General features: G+C 34.9%; 2 protein-coding genes and 1 non-coding gene across 6 annotated transcripts; 2 read left to right on the top strand and 1 right to left on the bottom strand.

Moving 5' to 3' along the window:
- The first annotated feature begins 5901 nt into the window (after positions 1-5901).
- On the top strand, positions 5902-6008 carry LOC147945608 (small nucleolar RNA R71). The gene has a single exon (XR_015597889.1). It is a non-coding gene; the product is annotated as a small nucleolar RNA R71 (small nucleolar RNA).
- Positions 6009-12174: 6166 nt separating this feature from the next.
- On the top strand, positions 12175-17123 carry LOC104783718 (putative mediator of RNA polymerase II transcription subunit 15c). The gene is given in 13 exon segments (XM_087510069.1): positions 12175-12409; positions 12858-12954; positions 13051-13153; positions 13291-14289; positions 14388-14443; positions 14565-14613; positions 14616-14635; positions 14728-15741; positions 15846-16160; positions 16253-16292; positions 16295-16407; positions 16500-16588; positions 16672-17123. Coding segments are annotated over 13 exon segments (3225 nt in total). The 5' UTR covers positions 12175-12290; the 3' UTR covers positions 16883-17123.
- Positions 17124-18032: 909 nt separating this feature from the next.
- Positions 18033-20152, bottom strand: LOC104780196 (uncharacterized). Of its 4 annotated transcripts, none has more exons than XM_019244592.2 (4): positions 19900-20027; positions 19312-19554; positions 18817-18905; positions 18033-18385 (listed from the first exon to the last, which is right to left on the bottom strand). In XM_019244592.2, the coding sequence occupies exons 2-4, from the start codon at positions 19312-19314 to the stop codon at positions 18235-18237; spliced, it is 243 nt and encodes an 80-aa protein (XP_019100137.1). In that variant the 5' UTR covers positions 19315-19554; positions 19900-20027; the 3' UTR covers positions 18033-18234. The 4 variants fall into 4 exon arrangements, with proteins under 4 accessions (XP_019100137.1, XP_019100136.1, XP_010502994.1 ...); XM_019244591.2 differs by having other exon boundaries at positions 19312-19557; positions 19900-20022; XM_010504692.3 differs by lacking the exon at positions 19312-19554 and having other exon boundaries at positions 19900-20152.
- Between the last annotated feature and the right edge of the window lie 6093 nt (positions 20153-26245).

The raw sequence follows: 26245 nt of genomic DNA, 5'->3' as shown, positions 1-26245 counted from the left end.
TATATATATACATATTAGGAGTTTAACAAAGAAAGAAAAGAAAAAAAAAAGAGAAGAGAGCTAGATGTTTAAAGTTTAGACCTTAGGGATTACAAAAAAAAAAAAAATGAGAGTTAAAAATCAAGGTTGTGGGTAGTTTAAGTCTAGGGGGTTTAAATAAAAAAAAAGAGAGAAAATGAATGAGAAAATGGTAGATTATCAAGAGTTAAACTTTGTATGCCCAAATTGTTCTCAATCTTAGATAGTTTTCACAACTGTCTAGCATTCCTTCTTTTGAGAGAAAAACACCCAAAGAATTTGTTTGAAACCACCTTACCAAAAAAGCCTTACCCTTGAAACCGATTGAGCTTGATTCACATCCCATTTGCAAGAATTCGCCAAACACTTAATTGAATGTGAAAGAGATGTTCTTTGGACTTGCAAGACTTTACTTTTAGTTGGAGGTTGAACTAGATCAATGCATGGTAATAAGCATAGAAAAATATTTGTAAGTATGTTGATTGATCTTAGCACCATTAAACTATCTTTAAGGACTATAGCTTGAATCCTTCGCTTAGATCCAAAGGTTATGAGTCCCATTTTCGAACGGCACCCTCTTACTTCCTTCCTAGAGGACTAGCAAGATTTAAGTTTGGGGGTCTGATAACTCTCTAATTTACATGTTTGAAGTATCCTTTTTTGTCCATATTATGTATTGTTTATACCCTTCACTTAGCATTCTTAGATCATTAACTTTAGTAATTCGCTTTTAGGCCATTTAGGGTGTTGCATTCTTGCATTTGCATACTTTGGATGAAAACAGGTGCTTTAGAGCCTAAAATGGGGAAAAACAAGGACAAATCCGAACGTGTACCCGAAGGAGCCATCGAGCTCATCACAACACGATCGAGGAGGATCCGAGAGCAGGAAGAACAACCCGAAAATTTACCCGAGGATTAACCCGACCTCATCTTCGTGCACCCCATCGAGTAGACCCTCGGACAAGACTGGGAAACTAGGTCAAAGGGGTTTCCATATATAAACCCCTCCTCTTCTTCCTTGCAAACGAGCAAGCCGCAGACCACCAAACCAGAGAGCGAGAGCTTCTGTGAGAGAACTGAGCGACTCAAAACGCTTTTTACTTTTTGTTAGGATTTTTTATATATCTTTTTTTCATTTCCTTAGATCTCTACTTTGTACTCTTTATCCTCTACTCTATCTTTTAATACAATGCAATTTTCGTTCATATTTGCTTTTATGTTTCTTGCAATGATTTCCGAGTAGTGTAGTAAAGTTTCTAGGGATGGGATAGATGATTTTGTGTTCTTGATCGGTTAGGATGTCTTAGTTTGATTGAATATGTTTTATAGATTCCCTTCTAGGTTGGTGTTCTTAATGCTGTCAACAAACCGAGAGGGTGAGATTAGATCTAAGGTGTTTTACCACCGAGAGGTGTAGATGAAATGTTTGAATCAACCAATGCTAGAGATTTACTCACTTAGCCTAAAAGATTAGATGAGTATAGGGGTTTATTGACAATAATGAATCGATTCTTATTGCATGCTTGGTCATGTTTCTCCAACGAGAGTTGGGTAGGGGAGTGATCAAGGTTGATTGTTTCTATCACGAGAGTGTTTTAACAAGATATTAGAGATTCATTGTCTAGGGAATATTTACTTGAGGCATGTAAGACATCCGTATTGGTCAGGAACAATTAGGATTCGATTACCCCATCCTTAGAAGCTTTCGTATCTATTCATCATTCGATTCCTTACCCAAACAGGTACACGATCACCTTCTTCGAGTAACCCCTCGAGTTGTTCATACCTTCTTTACTTACTCGATCACCCCACCTGATCCTGTACTCGAATGCTTGCATCGAGTGCTTAGGTCGTGTGGTTCTTTGTTTATATTCTTTTCTTTTATTATCTTAGGATTGTTAGACAAAACCCCATTATTGTTTGGCTTGACTTGCATAGTTCTGATTGCATCTTATCTGCTAGCATAACAACCATTTGGATTGATAACCCTTTGTACTACAACTGCATAGGGAATTGATACCCTGGGTGGAAAAGCCTGTTATTACTTATCAACATCACGAGTTTGTTCTTCAGCATAAGGGGTTGTTCCATCAAACAATAGCTCAGCTGCTGGCCAGAAATCAATATTGAGCCCTTCACTTATTGTTGTTGCTTCTGGGTTTGGTAGAACAAATTGAGACTTCCCCACTGTTATGTGATCAAAGTTGAACAAGTATCTCCCATGATGCTTATCCTTGGCTAGAATGAGAGTAGAGGTGAGGTATGAAATGTCAATCCACCTTGGCTTGGTCTTCTCACCTCTCAATGGAACATTAGCAGCCACAAGGATTGGAGTGATGATGCCTCCAGTGGTTAGGACTCCAGTTGAGCCCATCTTGTATAACTTGCTAACCCAGCTTCTGTAGCATGTTAATTGGTAAACCAGGAACATGGCAAGGTTTGTTGACACACTACTCCCAAGAATGATGGTTCCATCTCTTGCTGTTGTGATGATGCTATATAGTGCTATATCTATCAGCTTGAGCTCTCCCTCATTGACATTACCATTCTCCTTCCTAGCAAAAAGAGTGTTTGCCAAAGCCTTGTGGAAGTACCTTTGGGCTGGGCTTCTGATTTTGGAACTCTTGGTTCTGGAGGAGGAATATGGCTTGTTTTCTCCAATAGTTTGCATCAGTTCCCATATCAAACCTAAAAAGCTCCGCAATCTTCATTAGAGAGAGCTCATAATTTCTGCCTTTTATGGAGAAGGTGATGTAGCCTAGCTCTTCATCTTGATCCATTTGGTCTTCATAGCCATGCATTTGGAGAGTGGCTGAGAACTCACAGCTCATCTCTTTGTAACCCTCCATGTGCATCCCCATGAACTTGGTTATCTTGCACTTGTCAAAAAGAAACTCCACATCCTCAGCTATACCAAGTTCCACCGTGGTCTCCTTGTGTGGATATCTTGTCCCTTGGAACTTCATGCTCATGAAGGCATCATAGAGCTGGGTTGTGGTCAGCTTTCCAGAATCTTCTTCTACCTCCTCTTCATAACTTTCTTCTTATTGTGGCTCCTCAGCTGGCCTCTTTCCTCTTGAAATTTTGCTCCTATGCTCACAAAAATCAAACACCAACTCGCCCTCACTCTCAGTCATGACCCAATCTTCTTCCTCAGGTTGATTCTCCCATTTTCTCCTACTCGATGAGCCACTCGGCCGACCACTCGACTGTGTGCGTGGTCGAGTGGCTGGTCGAGTGCTTTCTCCGGTTTCTCTTGGAACATATAGCACCTTTTGGAACTCAGGGAAGCTGGCAGATACAAGCTTAGCAGCTTCTCGGCGAGCAGCAGCTCGTTCTTGTGTGCACCCCTCTTGGAAGCCATTTCAAAAGAAACTTGGAAGAATAAATTCAAAGCTCAAAGTTAATAGGTTAGTATCCCAAAAATAGAAAGAACTGAGCCTTAAGCTTCTAAGAGATATTTCTAGCAAGAATTTGAAGTTTTTATGCAAATGGGAGAGTGTGAAGAGCTTAGGCTCGAGTTCATGTGCTTATAAAGAGATGGAGGGGACAAAGAGACAAGGGTGGAGCGTGTATACCATTCAAATTCGAAATTGGAATCTTTGACTCACTTTGGCACATGCTTGACCCCACCACTCGACCCCACTTGGTCGAGTGCTTGTCCAAATTCGAAATTCAAACTTCTTCTCCCACCAAATCGATCGAGCAAGCAAAAGGAGTGAATCGAGTGGGCCTAGGCTGGAATGGCACTCGATCGTGTGCTTCTCGTGGGCTTGGTCGAGTGGCATTTAAAAGCCTTCTTCACAAGTCCAAAACCTCTTAAGTCCACTTGTAAACCCATTTAAAAGCCTGCCCAACACAAACATAAAAGAAAAACATCAAAAACACAAGGAAATTAAATTTATATACAAAGATACCTTAGGGACTTCCTCCCTAGTGAGTTTGTTTATAGTCACTAAGCTTGACTTTTGGTGCCTTCTCAGGCTTGGTTTGGAGACCATAGAGGTGATGAAGTCCTCCCTGGTTCAAATTGATCACCATGAACCTTGTTCTTGGTCAAAACAGTCATAACACCTGAATTTTGCTTATTCTTGGTCAAAACAGTGATAACACATAGAGCCTTGGCTTTGCTTTCTTAACTGACTGCTTATTGAGTTGCACTTGGAGATCCTTCACCAGATCAGTCAACTCTTGAACTGAAGTCTTGAGGTTTTGAACAGCTACCTCATTGGGTGAATCCTTGGCCCTAGAGTCCATTTTTTTCTTAAAGGTTCAACAGCTTTATCTTCTATAACAAAGGGGTGGCCTCCAATGGTGGGTTGGTTTGTTGTGTTCTTGATATCAAACCTCATAGTCAACCCATGAGCAATGTCAAGGCTGATCATACGCCTTTTAACATCAATTACAGCTCCAGCAGTGGCCAAAAATGGTCTTCCAAGGATAATATGATCATCGAGCTCCTGTTCCATCTCTATGATGATGAAATCGGTTGGTATCCTGGCCTTACCTATCTTGACTGGAAAGTTCTCCAGCTTGCCAATCACATCTTTCCTAGACCCATCAGAAAGACTTATGTAGAGGTTGCTTGGCTTGAACTCTTCATATCCTAGCTTCTCTGCTATTTAGAAGGGCATGACACTAACAGAGGCTCCAAGTTCACACAAACACTTATTGAAGTGCATATAGTTCAGTGAGCATGGTAGGTTGAATGAGCCTGGATCCTCAAGCTTGGTTGGAATCAGAGCAGTTCCAATGTCCTCTAGATCCTTCTTGGCTTGATTCTTAGCCTTCTTCTTTGATATGTTAAACAATATGCTTTTATAGAGAGGATATGGTTTATAATGCTCCAAAGCTGGTCCTCTATCCTCTTTCTTCTCCTTAACAGTTACTTCATGTTGAATGGCCATCAATTCCTGCTTCTCAATCTTTTCTTTGAGCTTCCTAATCATTTGTTCCTTGAAATATACTGGGAATGGCAAAGGTGGTTTGTATGCTGGAGGAATGTGCTTTGTGGGCTTATCAGACTCAGAGGGGACCACTCGATCGGTGACCTGATCATGCACTCGATCGAGTGCACGATCGTGTGCTTGGTCGAGCACACTGTCGATTTTCTTCTCTGCGTGATCCTCTGCTTCATTCTGAGCTAAAACTTTTTGAATATCCTCCCCACATTGAACTTCACTGTCCCCAGTGACATACTCCTTAGTAACAAAAATAGTCTTGGCAGTAAACTCCCTCTGGTTGATCTCAGCAAACGTCTTTGTGGTTTCCATCTAACCAGTGGCTTGGTTAAGCAACAGCTGCTGCATCAATGTTCTTAAGTCAGGTTTCTGGGCTTGGGTGATCGAATCCCTGGTGGGGGACACATTTGACCCTGGTAACCTTGATTATGTTGTTTAGGCACATAAATGTGTTGTTTTTGTGCTTGTTGTGGTGGATAGACTTGGTCTTGTGGGGTTTGCCATATTTGTACTCCTATAAGACTGATTGTTTGGCTTGAATTGGTTGTAGGACTTGAAACCACCTTGGTTCTGCATATAACACAACTCAGCTACTTCATTCTCCCCATCTTGAATTGGTGTATCTTCCTCACCAAGAAAGTAAATGTTCTTCTGTTGACTAAGCAGAATCCTGTCTAACTTGTCATTAACAATCTTTAAGTCTTTTTTTATACTTCTCATCTGGTGCAGAATCAACAAACCTTACTGTTCTATCATAGTACTCATTATAGTTCCCATCAGATTGAGCCAAGTTCTCCACTAGTTCCCAGCCTTCATCTACATGCTTGTTGAGGAAGTTTCCATTTAATGTTGTGTCTAACAACATCCTTATCTTGGGCAGAACTCCTCTGTACAGTGTGCTGAGCAGTGACTCATTACTGAACCCATGGTGTGAACATTGTGTTTGGTAGCCCTTGAACCTCTCCCAAACCTCATAAAAGGTCTCATTTTTCTTCTGTGCAAAGCCTAAAATCTCATTCCTCAATCTGGCTGTTCTGGCATTTGAGAAGAATTTAGCCAAGAAAGCCTTCTTACATCCATCCCATGTGGTTATAGCACCTGTTGGAAGTGTTTTCTCCCATAGATGAGCTTTGTCTCCTAGAGAGAATGGAAACAACATGAGCTTGAAGCTATCCTCACTCACACCATTGATCTTTGTGAGGCCACAAAGCCTGTCAAATTCATCCAGATGATCCAATGGATCCTCCATTGGCAATCCATGGAATTTATTGGATTATATCATACTGATTATCCAACTTTTGATTTCGAAATTGTTGTTGGCAACTGTAGGAGGTATTATGCCAGCTCTCTGTGTATGTGTATTGGGAGCATCTCCTGCTCCAATCTGCTTTGGCCTTTGATTCTGGTGCATTGGTGGATCCATCAGCAACTGTTCTTCTTGTTCTTGAAGGATCTTGGTTTTCTGCTGTCTCAAGTCCCTTGGTAGGCGGTTTATATGCTCAATGTACTTCTCTAGGTTCTTTTTTCCTTTGGATCTTGTCTGCATCAAATAATTCGATCACTTGCTCGGACTGACACACGATCGAGTGCTGGCTTGAGCTACTGGTCGACTGACTGAAACTCGGTGTTGGTACTCGATCACTCAGTTGAAAGGCACACGATCGAGTGCTTGCTCGAGTGGATACCTGAAACTCAAAACAACCAACCCAAAACAAGAACTTGACAATGGTGAACAATTAGTAACATAACTTAATCTTGAATCTTTATTAATCTCAAATGACACAAATAAACAAACTAATGGCAACGACGCCAATTGAAACACTAGTTTTCTTAGGGTTTACTTATGCAATGAATGGATGATGCAATCAAACAAGCAGACATAAGTATGGATGATCAGAATGTGTGCAGGGTGTTTCTATACCCTTATGTAGTTGTAGCATAAAGGATGTCAATTCATAAAGTGTGTGTTGCATCCAATCAAGATGTAACAGTGACTCAAGTTAAGCCAAATATGATGATGATTGATTTCTAACAATCCTAAGACAATAATGTAAAATGCAGAATGTAAACAATGTTGAATGTAAACAATGTTGAATGTAAATTAAACAAGAGCAATAACTAGATATGAGCAATGAAACAAAACAATAAAGATGCAGGAAGTAAACTAAATAAAACAGGAAGTAAAATGAAGAACCCGAAGGTGCTCGATCAAGCACTCGACCTTGTGTATGGTCGAGTGGCTAGGTCGAGTGGGTAAATACGAAGAACAGAAGCAATCTAAACAACTTAAAACAGAATAGAATGCAATGATACAAGATAAGGTGCGGTAATAAACAATCAGATAACAAAGTAGGCTTCCAGAGATGGATTCATGGGATGGTGTTCAAGTTGTGGCTATCTAAACTGGTTAACAAACCTCAATCAAACATGAGCTATCTCTAGACAATGATCTTAATGACTCACTAATCCACTCTCATGACAGAAGTGATCAAGTTTAAGTAACATCCTAACCCAACTCTCATTGGTGAAACCATACTAAACAAGCATTAAGGACCAGACCATTACTTGTCAAAAATCACCTGATACAACCAATCTCTTGGGATAAGCATGATAATATCCAGTACTAGCTTTATCTAACAACCTAAACATTGGTATGATGCAAGGAAGCTTAAGATCTGTTCTTACCCTCTCAGATATAAGAACAGCTTAGAGAACATCTAACCTAGAAGAGATATGTAAACAATCAAGCTGAACCAATCTAAACAACCACAACCCTAAACCAGCCTAATCCATCTCTAGAATCCTAACTCACTACTCAGATGAACAAAACATGATGATGATGAACATAAACCCAGAAAATGATAAAACTAGCATGATAAGATAGATGAGATGATGAACAACAACTTAATATAAAGAAGCAAACTCAGATTCTCAATATCCTGAAAGTTATGAGACTTACAAGATATTAAAATCTGAGAAAAAACAGTAAATAAAAGTGGCAAAATGATATTAAAAAGCTAAAAACCCTTAAGGGGTAAGAACTAAGGTTTTTTTGGTGGCTACAGGTACTTTTTTGCCTAAAGAGGGTCTTCTGGCAGCCATGGGGTACAAGGGGTATATATAGTGAGGGAAGGAAGCCCTGATTTGGCTAGCTGACAAAGTAGAAAGTCGGCTCAATGTACTCGACCATAAGCGGTCGAGTGGCCTTGGTCGAGTGGTCCATCCTTCTGCTCCCCACCGGTAAGTCCCTGAGTAGCACACGGTCGAGTGCAAGAGTTGTGGTGGTCGAGTGCTTCATGCTTTGTTGGTATTCTCCTTGATTCAACTCCTATCTGCTTCAATGGTTTCACTCCTCTCATCCCAGATGCTATTTCCATGCTTCTTGAGTTCAATTCACCTGTTTAAACAAGAAACAATGCAAATGCAATGCAAATCCTACTCTAATGCACAAACATACCTTAAACTATATGAAAGTAACAAAACAAGCTAATAAAGCATGTAAACGATGTGAATACACTATGGTTAAACAAAGTAAAATATATATACATATCAGTTGTTAGTGAGTATGTAATCACTAGTTTAATCTTATATTAAAAAAAATGTCAGGTTGTTTCAATAAATACCCAAAATCTTATTATATAAAGTTTGGTTCTCGAAGTTAGTAACTCGCCAGATCGTGACACGTGTTAGTTTTAACGATTAGAGATTAAAATTAAAAATTCATCAGATCGTGACACGTGTCAGTTTTAACGATTATATATCTAAGTTAGTAAATCATCAGATCGTGACACATGTCAATTTTAACGATGAGAAATCACATATCAAAGTGAGTAACTCATCACATCGTGACACGTGTTAATTTTAACGATCATAAATCATTGTTTTCAATCTTGGTAAAACGATGCATAAGATAATTGTATTTTTTTTTTTGCCAGGCCACAACTGGCCGGCCCATTAGCCAAATCCCTACATTTGTATGAATCGGGATTCGATCCATGGTGTGGTGGTGCCTTCTACAAATGGACTTACCTCCTGCCACTACCCTAAAGTCACTTCACATAATTGTAATTATAATCTTATTATTAAAAAAAAAACTTTGTTAATCCTAGATGGGAAAGGATTGTAAATACACCATCTATATAAGTAAATAAATGATGACATATTTTTCACCAAACAAAATAATTTCGACTAGCTTTGCTTTTCTTGGTATAATTTTCTTCTTTGTTTTTTAGTATTAACCTTTTGTTTGACACATCGCCGTTCTTGAACAATTCTCGAAGGCAATTTGTTTGTTGTCTAATCAAAGCAACTACATAAAAAGATTCCTAAATAATACCACGTGTTTTTGCCGTCGTTTATTAAAATTTTGTTTCGTTTCTCAATTTCATAACGCATACTATACAACAGAGATTATATAACACTAGATCTACTAAACCGAAAGAGTTCTTATCGTCGAACGATAGTACGTCTTACAAGAAAGTGAGAAGCAAGAAATTTTTAAAAAAACAATGAGTTGGTTATATTATTATTGGATATTTATTGATATTGTTATTTCCGCTGTTGTCTGTAGTTCTGGATAGGTGGCTAGTGGGTGTGGGACCACTAGTTGTAGTTTATATTATATTTATATTTATTATTTACTAATTAAAAAAAAACGGGTCAGGTCGTTTTAGATAGATTGGAAAAACATAAATCATTGTTGATAGATCCATAGGAGCTTGGAGACAGAGGGTACATTATGGTGTGTCAAAGAAACTTCCATGAAATACATTGGGAAATTTAACATTAGTTACTATCAAAAGATTTTGTGACGTTGAAAAAGTGTCTATAGTTTCATTGGTTGATGGAGCAAGACACTTTGAGATAGCTAAAAAACGTGAACATGTTCTCTCCACACATGAGGAGGATAGAGCCGAGGTTCTCTCTACACATGAGGAGGTTGAAGACAAGGTAATCTCCCCAAGGGAGAAAGGTGGGGGAGGTTGGACGTAAGGTTATCTCCCCAAGGGAGGAAGACAAAGCCAAGGTTCTCTCCATGGTGGAGGAGGTTAGAAGCAAGGTTCTCTCCATAAGGGAGGAGGGCAGAACCGAGGTTCTCTCCATGGTTAGTCATAAACTATTGTGATGTAATTTATTTTTTATTCAAAATATTTTTTGAGCCAACAATTTTAGTGATTAAAGAAACTATGCAAAAGTGAGAGTAAAGAGACATATAATAGTTGGCTTAATTTGTTCATATAGATATTTTCTAGGTGGTGGTAAATAATATATTTGTAACATATAGTATACTTAGATGTAAAAAAAATATTTTTAATAGTAACATACATAAAAGATTTGTATATGGATATAAATCAGTGTATTATAGCAAAAACAGATATTCTCATTGCACACCAAGATCAGTGTATTATAGCAAAAACAGATATACAATAAAATATATTTTTACTAAAATTAATTTTATTTACAAAACTTTTAACCTGCACTTTGAGCGGGTCCTTATCTAGTAACAGTTACAAACCTCAATATATTAATAATTTTATAGACAGAGAGAACCAAAAATACTGTCACTAACCAGAATTTCTAAAAGTTTTTTTAACTTAAATTGATAAAAGATTTTTTCTTTTCTTCCAAGATATCTCGGATCATTTAAAGTACAGTTTTAATAAATAGATTTTTTTTTTGGTTTAGATTGTTTCTCTATTCAAATATCCAAACTAGGCTTAGGTATTCGGGTTCAGATTGGATATTTCGGATTTTTGTGTTTTCAGATTTAGAGGTATAAGATCCGTTTCAGATATTTTAAAACTTTGGGTTTGGATCGGGTTAGATATTATATTTTGGATTTGGATTCAGATATTTTGCTCATACCTTATGAACTAACAAAAACCGAAAGAATACTCAACAAAGTCCGAACAATAATAAAATATACCCAAATATAAAATTCATGTGACCTTTGTGCTTCAATAAGCCTCATGCCACTCTCTACAGAAGTTGGGATTTGAGGAGTACAAGCCCTGCAAAACAAAGATTCCTGCTGACTTTGTCATTCAGGAAATTGGCAAAGCAAAGACTTTACATTCAAAAAACATTTAAAACTGACAAAGATCGATTTCAGTCCAAACCGAGTACTCAAATGCCCAGACCTTCCCTAATTGAACCTCGTTTTAATTCTTACTCAAACTATCATAAATTCATAAACACACAAAGAAAGAAAGTGAGACCTAGTTGCTTAGTTGTCAAAGTCTTTTTTTTTTTGTCAACAAAAATATATTGATTAGATTAGACTTAGTTGTCAAAGTCCAAATCTTAACATTTAAAATTTATCAAAAAAAAAACAGATTTATTCCCAAAACGGGCTGAGTCCTATAGATATATATATATATATAGTGTTTCTTTATATTTTATATGAGTCCTAATAGGCTATTACACATGTCACCCTTCACAGATATTCTCCAAAACGGGCCAAATCCTAGTAAATTTGATTTTAAGAAAATATAAAGAAACACTATATATATCTATCTCTATATGATTTTGTAAGTCTTCTTCCGTTTAGTTTTCTTCAATCTCTCCGCTCTTTTTCCTTCTTTTTTCCGTCTAAGCCTAGGTTTCATCTTCTTCTCCTTTGAATCGTTCAATTTCTGGGGTCCTCCTTTTACAATCTATGAGTTACTTCTAGTCTCTGTAAATATTTTTTGTGGTGTCGGATTCAAGCTTTTGATTGAGTGATGCGATCTATTGTTCTTATATCTTAAGTTTGATCATATGTTTGATGGTGTTTTTGGTGAATGTGATTAGTGTATCTAATCTCTGTTTCAATTTTTGTCTACTTCTTTGTTTCGGTTTTGGTTCTTATCTTTTCAGAAACACAGTATATGATTGTAATCTCAAAATTGAAATTGAGGTTTTAAGGTTTATTACAAAACATTGGTATCTACAATATATAAGTTTGGTTTTATGTCACTTAGGTTTAATGTCATTATATAAAACCATTCTACATGATGTCTTTGTTGTTGTTGTTAAGGCTAAGGATTTGATTACTGGTTAATTTCAGTATTAGCAACTATGAAATTAATTTGTTTGAGTATCGGATACTTGGATTAGAATTATCTCTTATTTTTGGATAATGACAAATTAAAATATATATATATTTTCTATGGTTTTCTTGCATGATATTGTCTTTTGTGTGTTTCTTAGTTGATAGATTTCTCTAATCCTTTTTTATATACTTATTTTTAAAGGATCGTCTCAGGGGTTCTGGTCTGAAACACATACGTCTTATCAGGAAACATTCGTCTCCGAGGCGCAAAACTTAATGGAGGAAAATACTAACTGTAAGCCTAATGAACTTGGTGGAGCCTCCGATGCAAATAATGCTAATGATTGGAGATCACAACATGAGCCTCAATTACGGAAAGGGTGTCTTTCGAAGATGTAAGCCTTCTATCTTGACAGATTTATAAAATTATTAATAGCGTTTTTGTTACATCTTCTTGTTTCTTTTGATTGATCAATCGTTCCTATTTGATTATTGACATTCAAGAGAGTAAGGTTTATTTTAGTCATGCTTTTTGTGGTGATCTTGTTAGCTTTGCACATGATAACGATTATTTCATATACACAAGTTAACAACGTAACAGTTAAAACGTTAGATTGTTGTGCATAAAACTTTATTAAAATTCCTTTTTGATGTGACAAAACTTAAACTCAACCTTTTGCTCGTTTCAAATTGTGCCATAATCTTTATACGTCATTATACTTGTGATATATTTTATATGTTTTTAGCTGATAAAAATGAAGTTTTCAAATATGACTATTAGTCGAATTAGCCATTTAAAAATCATTCAAAATGTTACTGATCTTTATTCTTACATATGTGTAGAGTTGAATTTTTGATGGAAATTTTTCCTATGAGAGGTGATGTTAGCGACATTGCTTCCAAAATTGAGGAGAAGACTTATAACGTTGCCGTAGATAAGGTGCTCCAAGATAAATGGTTCCCATCTATTACGTTCAGAAATCTGAATTTGAGATCTTATTCCTTTTTTTTTTTCTTTTTTTTTGCTATGTCTCAGACTGATTATATTCGGAAACTCAAAGAGCAGATGCATGCAATAAAAACGTACAAAAATGTGCAATCAGGTTCTTCTGCCAATGGAGCCAATACTCCAGCTCCAGGTCATAAGAATTTTACTTTGTGTTTTTGTTTTTCTCTATACTTAAGAGATGATTATCTTATTTATACAATTTAGTGCCTTGGAAACAAACAAATTACTTAGTATAGTTTTACTTCTATGCGTTTATCTGAATAGCAGCTCGAGTAGGTATGAATCAAGCGCAATTACTTCCGACCTCATTGCCGTATACGCAAACTCCAACAAGCCAAAGAGGTTTACTGCAAAACACACCGAGCAATCTCAACGTTCCCTCTCGTTTGCCAACTCAGGCCCCTCTAACCGCTTCGATGGCCCAAAACGTAAACATTCACATAGGTGAAGGAGGTCAGGTAAATGTTGTTCCTGGTTCTCAAAGAGAGATGCAAGGAAGGCAATACCATCTTCCTCAACAACATCAACTGAATCAATACCTTCTGAAAGAAAAAACCTGCCATGGGAATTTGCGACCACCGCATATGCATCCACAAAGTCTTTTAAAACAACCTATTCAGCAGTCCTTGTCTCAATCTTCTGATCATTCTAGTTTATCATCATCAGGTCAACAAACTTCTATCCAACAAAACTCTCAATTGCTGCCAGGACATCATTTTCCGACACAGCAGGTCCGTTCTAGTTCTCAACCCCAGATGGTTCTACTGTCCCAGGAACATAGTGAACTGATGGATGTTCCAAACACACATCAGAATCATCCAACATCACAACAAAATATCCAAGAGCAACAAGGAGCTTTTAGGGTATCATCTTCCCAAGAGAACAATGTCGCTAGCTCTCAAAAAAAGCCACACCATAATAATAATACCCTCCAAACTATGCCCCCACAACGCCTTAATAATGCTTCAGGCGTGCCCTCGCAACGGCATCATCAATCTGGTAACTATAATGCGCCTGGATCAAGTTTGTTGGGTACTCATGGTCAAGAAGTTGGACAATCTCAACCTATGATGTCACAACAATACCAACCGCCATATCCGATGCATCAACAGCCTCAGAAAAGAAGCTCACAACAATATTTGGATTCTTCACAGAATTATACGCAAAGGTTTCAATCATCAAGTTCCTTACACCAAACCCAAAAAATAGCAAACCAACAGAATCATCCACATCCATCACAGAGAGCACCTTTGGCAAATCCATCTAGTAATGTTTCCTTTATTAGCAAATTTGTTGATAATGTTTTCTTTCGTTACTTATATCTCATTCACTATGATTTTAATAGCAAAAGAATTATTTTGTAGCATCTCAAGAATCAGTGAATGCCACTGGTGACTGGCAGGAGGAGACCTATCAGAAGGTATCATTGTTCGTCTTGTTCCTACATTTGTCATACTAAAACTATTACACTTACACCAAGCCATTTTATTCCAAACTTTTCATTATTTTGTTGATGAATTATTTATATATATGTCTTGTAGATAATAGCCATGAAAGAGATGCATCTACCAAATTTGAGTAAAATACTCCATAGAAGGAGAAATTGTGGCAGGTACTTAAATCATAAACTTAATTATTTTGTTTTCGGGACACATATTCGATCTTATTTTTTTGTCTTTTTCTTTATTTATTTATTTTTTTCAGATTGAACCTCTTCCGCCAGAAAAGATGGTATCCGAGCCAGTTGAAAAGCTAAAGATGTTCAAATCGTCAGTTGAACAAGTTATGGGTTTCTTAAATGTTCAAAGGAGCAGTATAACAGAGAAGCACAAAGACAAGTTTGATCTGTATAAGGAACACATATTGAAGTTGACCAAGAATCACACCATGCTTCGGAGGCCAATGCAGCAACAACAAGGACATTTTCCACTTTCTCAGATCCATCAAACAACATTGCAACCCCAAAGTCCTCAAGTCCATATGTCACAGTCTCATGAAAAGGATCAAATGAAGTCACAGTTGATGTCAAGTAACCAAAATGGAGCCTCGTCTTCAGTATCTGGCCCTAGGTCGACATCACACACAGATTTATTGCAGCCAAGGCCCAAGTTGGAACCAAGAGAAGAGAGCAACATGATGGCCTCCTCAGGAAATGTCATGTTACCTTCTCTTCAACAAAATCCTGCAAGTACTCTGCAGACGGTACACTCGAATATTACTTCGGCCCAGCCTAGTAGTATGTTTCAGCCAAAGCAGCAGAAACAATTCCATCATCGCCAGACACAACAGCCGCAATTTCATAGGCAGCAACAGCAACAACGGCAGCAAGAGAATCAACAACTTCAAACACATAATTCACATCAGATGACGGATGAGATGAATGATGTGAGGATGAGTCATGGGGTCAACATCAAAGCTCAGTTGCTTCATCAACACCTTTCATCGACTCAGCACCTGCTTACAAATCCAATGTCTTATGTAATTTCACCATCAGCTTCATCCCCTCAAATACAACACCACTCTTCTCCTCAGTTACTGGACCAACAGATTCTTCCCGCAACAGTTAATCAAACCGGAACCTCATTGATGTCTGGTTGCTCGCCTTTTGTTTCCCCATCTGTTGAGTCTCCAGTTTCACATGATCAATCTCAAGATTCTTCTGTCAAACTTGGCACACAAGCAACAACAGAGCGACCTCTTGATCGACTAGTAAAAGCGGTGAGTGAAGAAATCATAAACTGTTTAGCTTATTCAAGTTTAGTGTCTCCGTCTTCGTTAGTTTAATAATCCAACTGGTTAATATTGTGTGTAGCATTTTGTAGTTTCAATCAGCCTCACCAAGATCCTTGGAACAATCTGCAAGTGAGATTAGCTCGATCATTGGTATGGTCGATAGGATTGCAGGATCGTTCCACCCAAGTGGAAGATCTCGAGCTGGTTTAGGCGAGGATTTAAGTTTTCAAACAAGAAACTTAACGACACACGAAGAAGAAAATCCAACTAAGAGATTGAAGCGCTTATACAGCACACTACCTCGAGATATGGTATCACAAACTGATAGTTATAATCAGTTCAGTAGCCTTGAATCTGAAATTGACTCCACATCATCATCTTGCTCGAGAGATAACGAGAATGAGGTAAAAATATTTAACCTATAAATTTCCTCTGTTTTATCGAACTATAGAAACAAATTAAGTCCATATTTTTTTTTTTTTTTGTAATATTGCAGCCTGGTTGTGCCCTCTTGCAAGAAATCAGAGAAATAAATGGGAGACAGTGGTAGAAATATGCGATGAAGATACTTGTGGAACAATCGTCACATGTTCTTATGCTCCTGTGGGTCTCAGTTCCACATTCAAAGATCATTACAAGTCAGGAAAAATCGTAAGTCTCTTTACTTAATTAGTCTCTTAATTACTAGTTTCCAATCTCTTGTTGCTCAGCTATTTATGTCTCAAAATGTTTCACGTACGCAGTCACAAATTCAACCTCTACGCTTGCTAGTTCCAGCGAATTACCCATACAATTCTCCGATACTTCTTGAGGACATCACCTTTGATACAAGGTAAGAAACAATTGTTGAATTTGAATCGCGATGTGGAACTAAATATGTATGATATCTTATAGATTTTTATCCCCTCGTTTCAGTTTACCCAATTATGAGGATCTATCCGCGAGAACCAGATCGAGGTTCATTTTTTCAGTGAAGGAACTTTCAGAACCAATGTCTCTAAAAGAAATAGCTCAAAGGTGGAATGATTGTGCGAGAGCGACAATGGTTGAGTATGCAGAGCGGCATGGTGGAGGCACTTTCAGCTCCAAGTACGGTTCTTGGGAAACTGTTCTAAGAGCTTCATGAGGAGCAAATGGTTTTCTCTCACTCCCTTCGCTCACCGTTCCGGAGAAGGTCTATAGACATACATGAAGCTTAGGTGAAACCTTTTTTTTTTTTTTGTAAGTGCATTATGTTTCTCAGTGAGTGGCTCCATGTTCAGATGTTCTCTTCTTGTACGTATTTTAACAACACATTATTCTAAATTGTTCCATAACTGATACACAAATCCTTTTTATCTTCACATAATATCTATTTTCTAATTAAATCATGACTTACAATTTAGATTTTAAATAACAAAATTAGTCAACCTTTTTCTTCTTTTTATGTTTTACATATATTTGTATTTTCTTATTCAACTTATAAATAATTACCTATATAATTCCGAAGAACTATATTAAATTAAGACATAATCAATGAACATTTAAGTAAGATTGAATAGCTAAAACTTATAAAATTTATTATTATTATTATCATTTTTTTTAATGATCGATGGTTCAATATCTTTTTTTTTTTTTTTTTTGTACAAACCGATGGTTCAATATCTTTTGGGCCCTATATTCCCAGTGAAAATCGAACCCAACACTTCCACCTGGAAGATTTTGCTACTGGCCCAATTGGTAAAACTTATAAAATTTTTAAGAAGAAATCATACTCTATTTTACTACATATATAATTTTCACATTGGTAAGAAGCAATTGTTTATCTGTTTTATTTATGTATTTGTATTTTCAAAGTATCTCACTGTCGTAATAAACAATATATTTGTATACTTTCATTTCGATTTCTTTTTTAACGAGTTGAGTTTGGAAAATGCACAAGCACTTTGTATAGATACAAAAAGGCACCGTGCAAAGTGCTTGTGCATTTTCCAAACTCAAACTAGTATGACAAACTGAACACATATTCTTATGCTCCTGTGGTTGGAAGTTTTTTGTATCTATACCTTAATGGTCGGAAGTTTTTTCACATATTTTTATTCCAAATATCTCAAACTAGTATGACAAACTGAACACATATTCTTATGCTCCTGTGGTTGGAAGTTTTTTGTATCTATACCTTAATGGTCGGAAGTTTTTTCACATATTTTTATTCCAAATATCTCAAACTAGTATGACAAACTGAACACATATTCTTATGCTCCTGTGGTTGGAAGTTTTTTGTATCTATACCTTAATGGTCGGAAGTTTTTTCACATATTTTTATTCCAAATATCTCAAACTAGTATGACAAACTGAACACATGTTCAATTTTTAATTTAGAGAAAAAATATAAACAAGAATCCGAAAATTATCACGATACATATCAAACCATTTGCACGAACAGTTCAATTTTGTTGAATTATTGACAATAAGAAATAACACGAAGGTAAATGGACTTTAATTGTCCTCTTCAGAGAAGAAACGGTTGAGAGAAGGCATAACTTGAGGTGGACGGGTCCTCAGATACTTGCGAAGATTGTGTTGTGCATATTTTTCTCCTTCTTCTTCATTTTCTAGAATTCCCATTTTTCTATGAGCTTTATTAATTCTGTCATTTTTTTATCAAAAAAAAACATTAGTACGTTAAAATATTGATTAAAAGTCTGTTAAAATAGTTATATAAGGCTATTAAAGTCTGCTAAAATAGTCTTAAATTAATTAAAATATTGATTAAAATTCTGTTAAATTAGTTATATAAGCTACTGTCGTGCACTAATAATAAGTACGTAGCTCAGTTGATTAACAAAAATAGTTTATTGTGAGACCAAAAAAAAATGTTTATCCATTTTAGACCGTTGAATCAACTCTTTTGAATGACTATGTTAATTAGTAATTACGAATTTTTATAACATGCGTTAGGTTTTATCCTTTTTAAAAATATCAAGCAAAAGATATATTCATTTACATTAAAATTAATAATAATATTCATTTAACAAAAATAATAATGGTATAATTAGAATCTATTTGATGACGACTAACCTGCAGTCAGGGTTAAACAATGCGTTTCTTGTGAGTTGAAACACAACCATAGATGTCACAAATCCCATCGCTCCAAGAAGAGGGTAAACCTATTTTGTTTTTTTTTGGATTTCAGTTAAGATAAAAATTAATATAACCTTGTGTCAAACCAGAAATAAATATTTCATTTTTAATATTTTAAACAAGAATATTTATAAAATAGCATGTCCCAAAAGGTTGTTAAAATTGGATTTTTTTTTTTTTCAGAAGTATATCAGGGGATGCTGTTTTTTTTTTTAGTTCAGTTTTTAGATTTGGTTTTTTTTGTTTTAAAATCTTAATTGGTATATAAATGATTTTTTTGATATATATCTTTCAAAATCTATACAACACTCAAGACCTAAATAACAGACAAAAATATTAAAACCCTTTTAGTTAAATTTAAAAAAAAAAAAAAAACAATGGACAAAACAATCGGACTTAGTAGGCTCCTAGTACTACTAAGAGGGACCTAACCATTGAAAGACAACCTCTTGACCATTGAGACGGACGCAGCGTGGAGAGAAGACTCGTTGACGTGCGGAATTGGTATAGTGGGACGTATCCAGGGGTCGCTAAGCTTCAAGGAAATGGCAACAGAACTCTTTGTTGCTTCAGCCCTACAAGGAGAAGCCCTAGCTCTAAAAAGAGGTATCCTTTCGGCCACAGCAAGAGGTCACACAGATGTTTTAGTCAAATCAGACTAAGATTTTGGTGGACCTACTAAACACAGGAAAGACAGTAAATGAGCTTGCTGGTATCCTACATGATATCCGGTATGCTTTTGCTTCCTTCTCTTTGTGTTCGTTTAAGTTTATCCCTCGTTCGGCAAATGTTTTAGCCGACGAACTTTCAAAGAGTGCCCTCGCTACTCTGCCTGTAACCTCTCTAAGAGGCGAAACTCTGTCTTCCTAATTCTAATGCTTCAAGTGTTGACCCAAAAAAAAAAAAAAAGAGGGGCCTAACTATTTATGTCTAGTCTATTTGTTGACACGAATCATACGACCGACATCAATATCATTTCAAATTCCGATGCAAACATGCAAATTTATATATTTTCCTTACCTCAGGTCTCACCCAACGCCCCATTTCAGCTGATCCTTTCTTCTCTGTTGATAATAATCAATATGAACTTGTTTTACTGTCAACTTTGTGGATTTTTTTTCTTAATATATAGTTTGGTTATGTGTAAGAGATGAGAATCAATACATAGATGGTAGTATATATAGTGTAGAAGAGATTTGACATGCTATTAGAGAAGTCCATGCCCTCATCATTGAAATTTCAAAACCCACGGACTTGTTCCTGTGGGCTGATCATATTGCTAATTAGGCTTATTGGTTCAATTTCTAATATCAATTCTTGGTATGAAATAATTTTTATTTGAATTTAGTATGAAGTACTATATAGTATTTGCTATTTTATAAGTGAAACATATTTAATAAAAACATGTTGCACATTATTTTCTTCTTGTGCTAAGCTTTTTTAAATTAGAAGTAATAAATCTACTAAAAAAAACAGATAGAAGACAACATATTTAGGTTTGAAGATAATTAGAAAAACTAGTGAGATAATCTAAGCTTAGTGAACATATAATTGAACCTCATACTGTTGGTTTGCTTTCAAAATTGTGATATTTTACCACTATCGCAAATCTGTGGGTGGTTCAGCCTTGTCAAAATTTCTTATCTCTTCCTTTTCTTTTGTTTGACCGTTCATTTTATTCTAAATTTGACGAGGTCAATAATCATTCCAAAGTTTTGAGATGATATCAGCATAGACTTAAAAATAATAATTGGGGCGCGGTGATAATATCATTGAATTTTTCGGGTTAAGGACGTAAATTCGCTTTAATAAAACCAATACGATACTAGTTCGGAGCTGTTTTTCATATACTTGTTAGTAGTATATTTTCTCTGTTTCAAAATATAAAATGTTTTAATTAAAAGCAAACAGATTAAAAAATGTTTATTTTTAAAATGTTTAACCAATTAAAAATAATAATACATAATATAAAATATTAAATTAATCTAAAAATTACATAAAATATAAAAATATCCTATATTATGAACAAATTTTTTTTTTAAAACATCTTATACTATAAAATAAAAAAATTGAATATACATCTCTAATATTGCCTGTTAGAATTTAAATGGTAACAACAATAAGAATAAATAAATTATCTACTAAATTTATCTATTGATTAAATAGATTTTATTTACTATTCATCAAATATTATTTATAACATAGTGGTATATTTCAAAAAAATAAAATGGCAGCAGACCAACTCTAAACTAAACTGCTTCTAAATATAAATAAAATTGGTATGTGGAATCATCGGTCTTATTCTAAGAAGGACAAAATTGTTGACCTCAGTGACAAAAGTAGGGAAGGATCATGGGTGTTATATGACATCCACAAAATTATAAATTTTATCTCAGCTTTTATTAAAATAATTAATTGACATATCTCTAAGCAACTTGTCAGAGCCGTGCCCAGAGATTTAGAGGCCGTAGGCAAAAAAAAAAAAAAATTGTTTCATCTTTAAAATAATTTATGAAAATATAACACTTTTAATACTTAATAAACCAAAGGTATAAGATAATCTTTCATAGTATTGTGTTACTATCAACAACAAAAAATAGTTTGGTGATTATACGAATTTTAAATAAACTGTGGTATAAAAATGTGATATCTAATTAATATAAAAAAATATTAATATGCAGAGATCCTAACTTGTCGTTGTAATTATAGATTCTATGTATTGCAGTATTGCTCTATATTCACTATATTCCCTTATCACTACTTCACTAGTATAAATTTCCATAACCTTACTTTGATACATGCATGAACAAAAACTATTAACAATAATATGGCTTCTTAAACTTTCTACAAAATTAAAGGATGTAGGCGAGTGTTTCTTTTTTGACCATGTAGGCACGGCTCTGCAACCTGTTAACATCCCTCTAAAATTTTTGTTGACACCCCTTAAATAGATATAGCCCTCTACACCTCTTTGGTTCTTTCAAATTTTTTTTTCTATTTAGTTTTTTATATAACTTTAAAATATCTTATTATATAAATCTTGCTTTTCAATTTTAGTAACTCACCAGATCGTGACATGTTTTAGTTTTAACGATCATAAATCAAAGTTAAAAATTCATCAGATCGTGACATATGTCAGTTTTAACGATTAAATATCCAAGTTAGTAACTCATCAGATCGTGACATGTGTCAATTTTAACGGTCAAAAATCACATATCAAAGTTAGTAACTCATCAGATCGTGACACGTGTCAAATTTAACGATCATAAATCATAATTTTCAAACTTAATAAAACGATACATAGAATAATTATATTATTATATTAAAAAAAACTTTGTTAATCCTAAAAGGAAAAGAATTGTAAATATACCCCTCTATATAAGCAAAGAGATGATGACATATTTTTCACCAAACAAAATATTTTGACTAGTTTTGTTTTTTTTGGTAAATTTTTCTTCTTTGTTTTTTATTAACCTTTTGTTTGATACATCATTATTTTTGAACAAGTCTCGAAGGAAATTTGTTTGTTGTCTAATCTATTTCATAATGCATACTATGCAATCTTTGAATTTGAAGTGTTAACAAAGTTTTTTATGTATAATAACTAAGGTTTTTGAGATTAATAAAGTTCTCATGTTGTTATTATTATTTCTATTAATTAGCATAAAAAAAGATGAATACACAAATGCAAGATAACAACAGAGAATATATAACACTCTATCTACTAAACAGAAAGCGTTCTTATCGTCTAACGATAGTACGTCTTACAAGAAAATGGGCACCAAGAAATTTAAAAAAAAAAAAACAATGAGCTAATTAGAATAAATTTTCTCATAAAATAAAAAGGGGTTAAAGAAAATATACAGAAAATTATTAATTCTAAAAAATGTAAATACTCACTTCTATATAAACATAGATCGTCTCATATTATTCATCTAACAAAATAATTTATTCAAAAAATATTGCTTTCAACTTTGTTATATTGGTCTAACTTTTTTAATGGGAAGACAAAATTTCCTTATTTTTTTAAACTAAAATACGCTCCTACTTTCTATATTTTCAGTTTGGACTAGGTAAGATTAATATGTTGACCCAAAAAAAATGGAAGATTAATATATGCATCTTTTTTTTCTAATACTATATTTTAAAATTTATTGTAGTAGTTTTAGATTATTTAGTTTAATTTATATTTTTATCTTTGAAATATTTTGGGGGGAAAGCAAAAATGCTCCTTTTCTCATTTCCCTTTTTAAAAATGCCCTTGGGAAGCGTCCATTTTTAAGAGTACCCCATTTTTGTTGAAAAAGACAATTTTACCCTTAATGAAGTAAACCTAATTACACTACCTTCTCTTCTTCGCTGCCTCACTTCTCTTCTTCGCCGCCTCAATTTTCGTGTTCGTCGCCTCAGTTTTCGTGTTCGTCGCCTCACTTTATGTGTTTCGTGTTCGTCGGATCGTCCGATCGTCAGATCAAAATTGATTTCCTTTCGTGTTCGTCGGATCGTAAACTCTTTTCAGGTTTGTGGTTAAGATTTTCTTTTTCTTTGGTATATTCAAACTGAAAAATTGATTTTCGATCGAAAATTCAGATCGATAAATTTCTTTGATATGGATTTGGAATATGTAAACTCTTGCAAATTTCGTTTTTTGTTACCTCTTGTAAAACACTTTTTAAAAGCCCCTTGTTAAACAATTTTCGAAATCCAGATTCAGATCTATCTGACGCATTCAGATCGATAAGTGTGTTTGATATGGATTTGGAATTAGTAAAGTCTTGTAAATTTGGATTTTTGTTATCTCTTGTAAAACACTTTTTAAAAGCCCCTGTTAAATCATTTGAAATCAATTTTCAGATCAATCGTAGTTGAATTATGTTGATAAAGTGTGTTGATAAGACGAATTCAGATCGATAAAGTGTGTTTTTGAACTTTAAAAAACCCTTTTAAATCTCTTGTAAATCCGTTGAAAACTTTAATTAAGTGTGTTTCTTTAAACAAATGGCATCCAGTGATCTTGAAGCCCTTGTACTACCAAAAAGCATATATGATATGGGTTTTGAACCTATTGGTGGAGCAACCATATGTCAACATTCGGACTTATACCTAGTTGACAAGGTTAAAGGTGTATTAGGAAAAGAATCTTTCAAAAAGCTTCAAGATTCCTTCTTTGGGCCTTTCATCAAGCTTTCTGCCAGAGACATCAAATTTTCTGGGAAAATATTCCACTACTTGATGCAGAGAAGGCTGAAGACTACATGAAGTAACTTATGGTTTACCGTTGACATGCAACCTCTTCGGTTCAGCATGAGAGAGTTCTTTCTCACAACAGGTATTATAAAGTGTTTTGAATGGTTTTAAAAATGCTTTAAAACCCTTTACAAACCCTTTTAAAACTCTTTTAAAAGAGTTTAAAAGAGTTTTAAAAGTTTTAAAAGGGTTTTAAAACCATTTAAAAAGGTTTTGAATGGTTTTAAAAGGGGTTTTAAGAGGTTTGTAGGTTATACTTTGACAAGCGGTGTAAACCTTTTAAAACCCCTTTTAAAACCCTTTTAAACGTTTTTAAAGGCTTTTATACCCGGTTTAAATGTTTTAAAACCCTTTTAAAAAGGGTTTACAATGGTTTTAAAAAGGGTTTTAAAAGGGTTTTGAAGGTTTAAAAAGGTTTTTAAAAGAGTTTTAAAACCTTTTAAAAGGGTTTAAAACAGTTTTTTTTATCAATAACCTCGTATATTAGGCAAGTTTGAACAAACTAACATCATTGTTTTCTTAAACACATGGATTCAATGCAAACCTAGAGAACCAAGGAATAACGGAAAAGATCCAGTTAGTGAACCATATTATTGGGCGGTGAGAGGAGACTACACTTTATCTCAGCTTCAAAATCGACTTTTTTAAAAACAAGACAAGGATGAAGAAACTTTGGGTGATCAAGAAAAGGAATGCCTCGCTGCAGTGGTGTTAACAGAAGGTATTTTGATGACACCTTATTCTTTAGAGAAGATACCACTGTCTCGGCTTAAGCATGCATCAGATTTCGAGATGTAGGAAGCATATAACATCCTTGCTTCATGCATTCAGAAATTGGGTATTGCTTCTTGGGGAAAAGGTCAGTATAGTGTCAAGGGATTTCCCTTGGCATTAACAATATGGGCTTTGACTGCTGTACCAATTTTTGGTTCTACCTTTGGGAAAAGGAGTGATTTTTCTAAAACATTGTATCCGCTGTTTCTCAACTGGCACTCAAGTCGAGCTCCATGGTTTAACGAAATTGTTGATGTTATTAAGACAACAACTTGTGTAAGTTTTGAATTCTATTAAAAGTGTAGTTTTGTTATTCATTGGTTATCTTATTTGATGAGTTTTGTTTTGATGGATTTTGATTATTTTTGTAGGTTGAAGTCAAAACAACAATTGGAGATCCACAAGAATATAAGCATTTTGGTTGATGAAGATGACAATGATTTTGAAGAAGTAATTGGCTTGGTTATGAAAGACTATAGATTAAAGAAAGAAGAATTGTCTTGTAGATTAGTTGATATTTACAATGCCATGGGAGAGTTGGGTGACAAAATGGGGGAAAAATTGCCAGTCTCTGAGAAACATGAGAAAATGGAGAAAAAATTGTCAAATTCTGACAAACTTGACATAATCCTCTTCATGTTAGAAGACTTCAATAAAAGACTAGAAGCCATTGAAGAACCTGTCAAAACCACAACAGAGAAAGATAAGGATAAAGGATTAAAATTCCAAGATCACACCTTTTCCCATACATTGGACACTAAACTCTTTAACTGAGCTCCTTTTTTTTTTTTTTTTCGCTTTGCAGTCTCACAAAGATGAAGATGGACAGAATAGAAATGAAGAGGTTAGAAATGAAGAGGTCAATATCTATTTTGTAAATGGCTGTATAAAAGCTTTAATTAGTCTTTGTTAAGACTTTAAAAGGGTTTTAAAAGGTTTTCAATGGTTTTACAATCTGTTTTAAAAGGGTTTTTAAAAGGTTTTACAAGGTGTTTTAAAAGTTTTACAATGTTTTTAAAAACTGGTTTCAAATGTGACCAAAACCTTTTAAAATCCTTTTAAAACAGATTGTAAAACTTTTTTAAATGATGTTGTTCTATGGTCTTTTGTTTTGTTGCAGGCTGGCAAACAAAATGTTGATGGAGATATTGCTAGAGAAGATGTCGAAGAAAGCCCGTCTGTAGATTCTGTCCGTCCGTCAAACACACAAGATGGGAGCTACGCTGGAGACGATGAAAACACCCAAAAAACTGATGGTGATGATGGTAATTACTTTGAAGAAACACCAAAGGTACATTGATTTAGTATTTTTATAAGTTTCCAAATACCCTTTTAAAAGCCTGTT

Source organism: Camelina sativa, chromosome 4 (assembly GCF_030686135.1).
Source record: "Camelina sativa cultivar CO46 ecotype springtype chromosome 4, ASM3068613v1".
NCBI lineage: Eukaryota > Viridiplantae > Streptophyta > Magnoliopsida > Brassicales > Brassicaceae > Camelina > Camelina sativa.
This window is presented reverse-complemented; position numbering and strand designations above follow the sequence as displayed.

What these genes read in the sequence shown, in the direction of transcription:
- LOC104780196 (XM_010504692.3), bottom strand. Translation starts at nt 19,923, where the DNA reads ATGGGGCGTTGGGTGAGACCTGAG. An exon ending in GGCGTTGGGTGAGACCTGAG is followed by an intron (nt 18,906 to 19,899) that starts GTAAGGAAAATA and finishes AAAACAAAATAG; the next exon opens with GTTTACCCTCTTCTTGGAGC. An exon ending in TTGTTTAACCCTGACTGCAG is followed by an intron (nt 18,386 to 18,816) that starts GTTAGTCGTCAT and finishes AAAAAATGACAG; the next exon opens with AATTAATAAAGCTCATAGAA.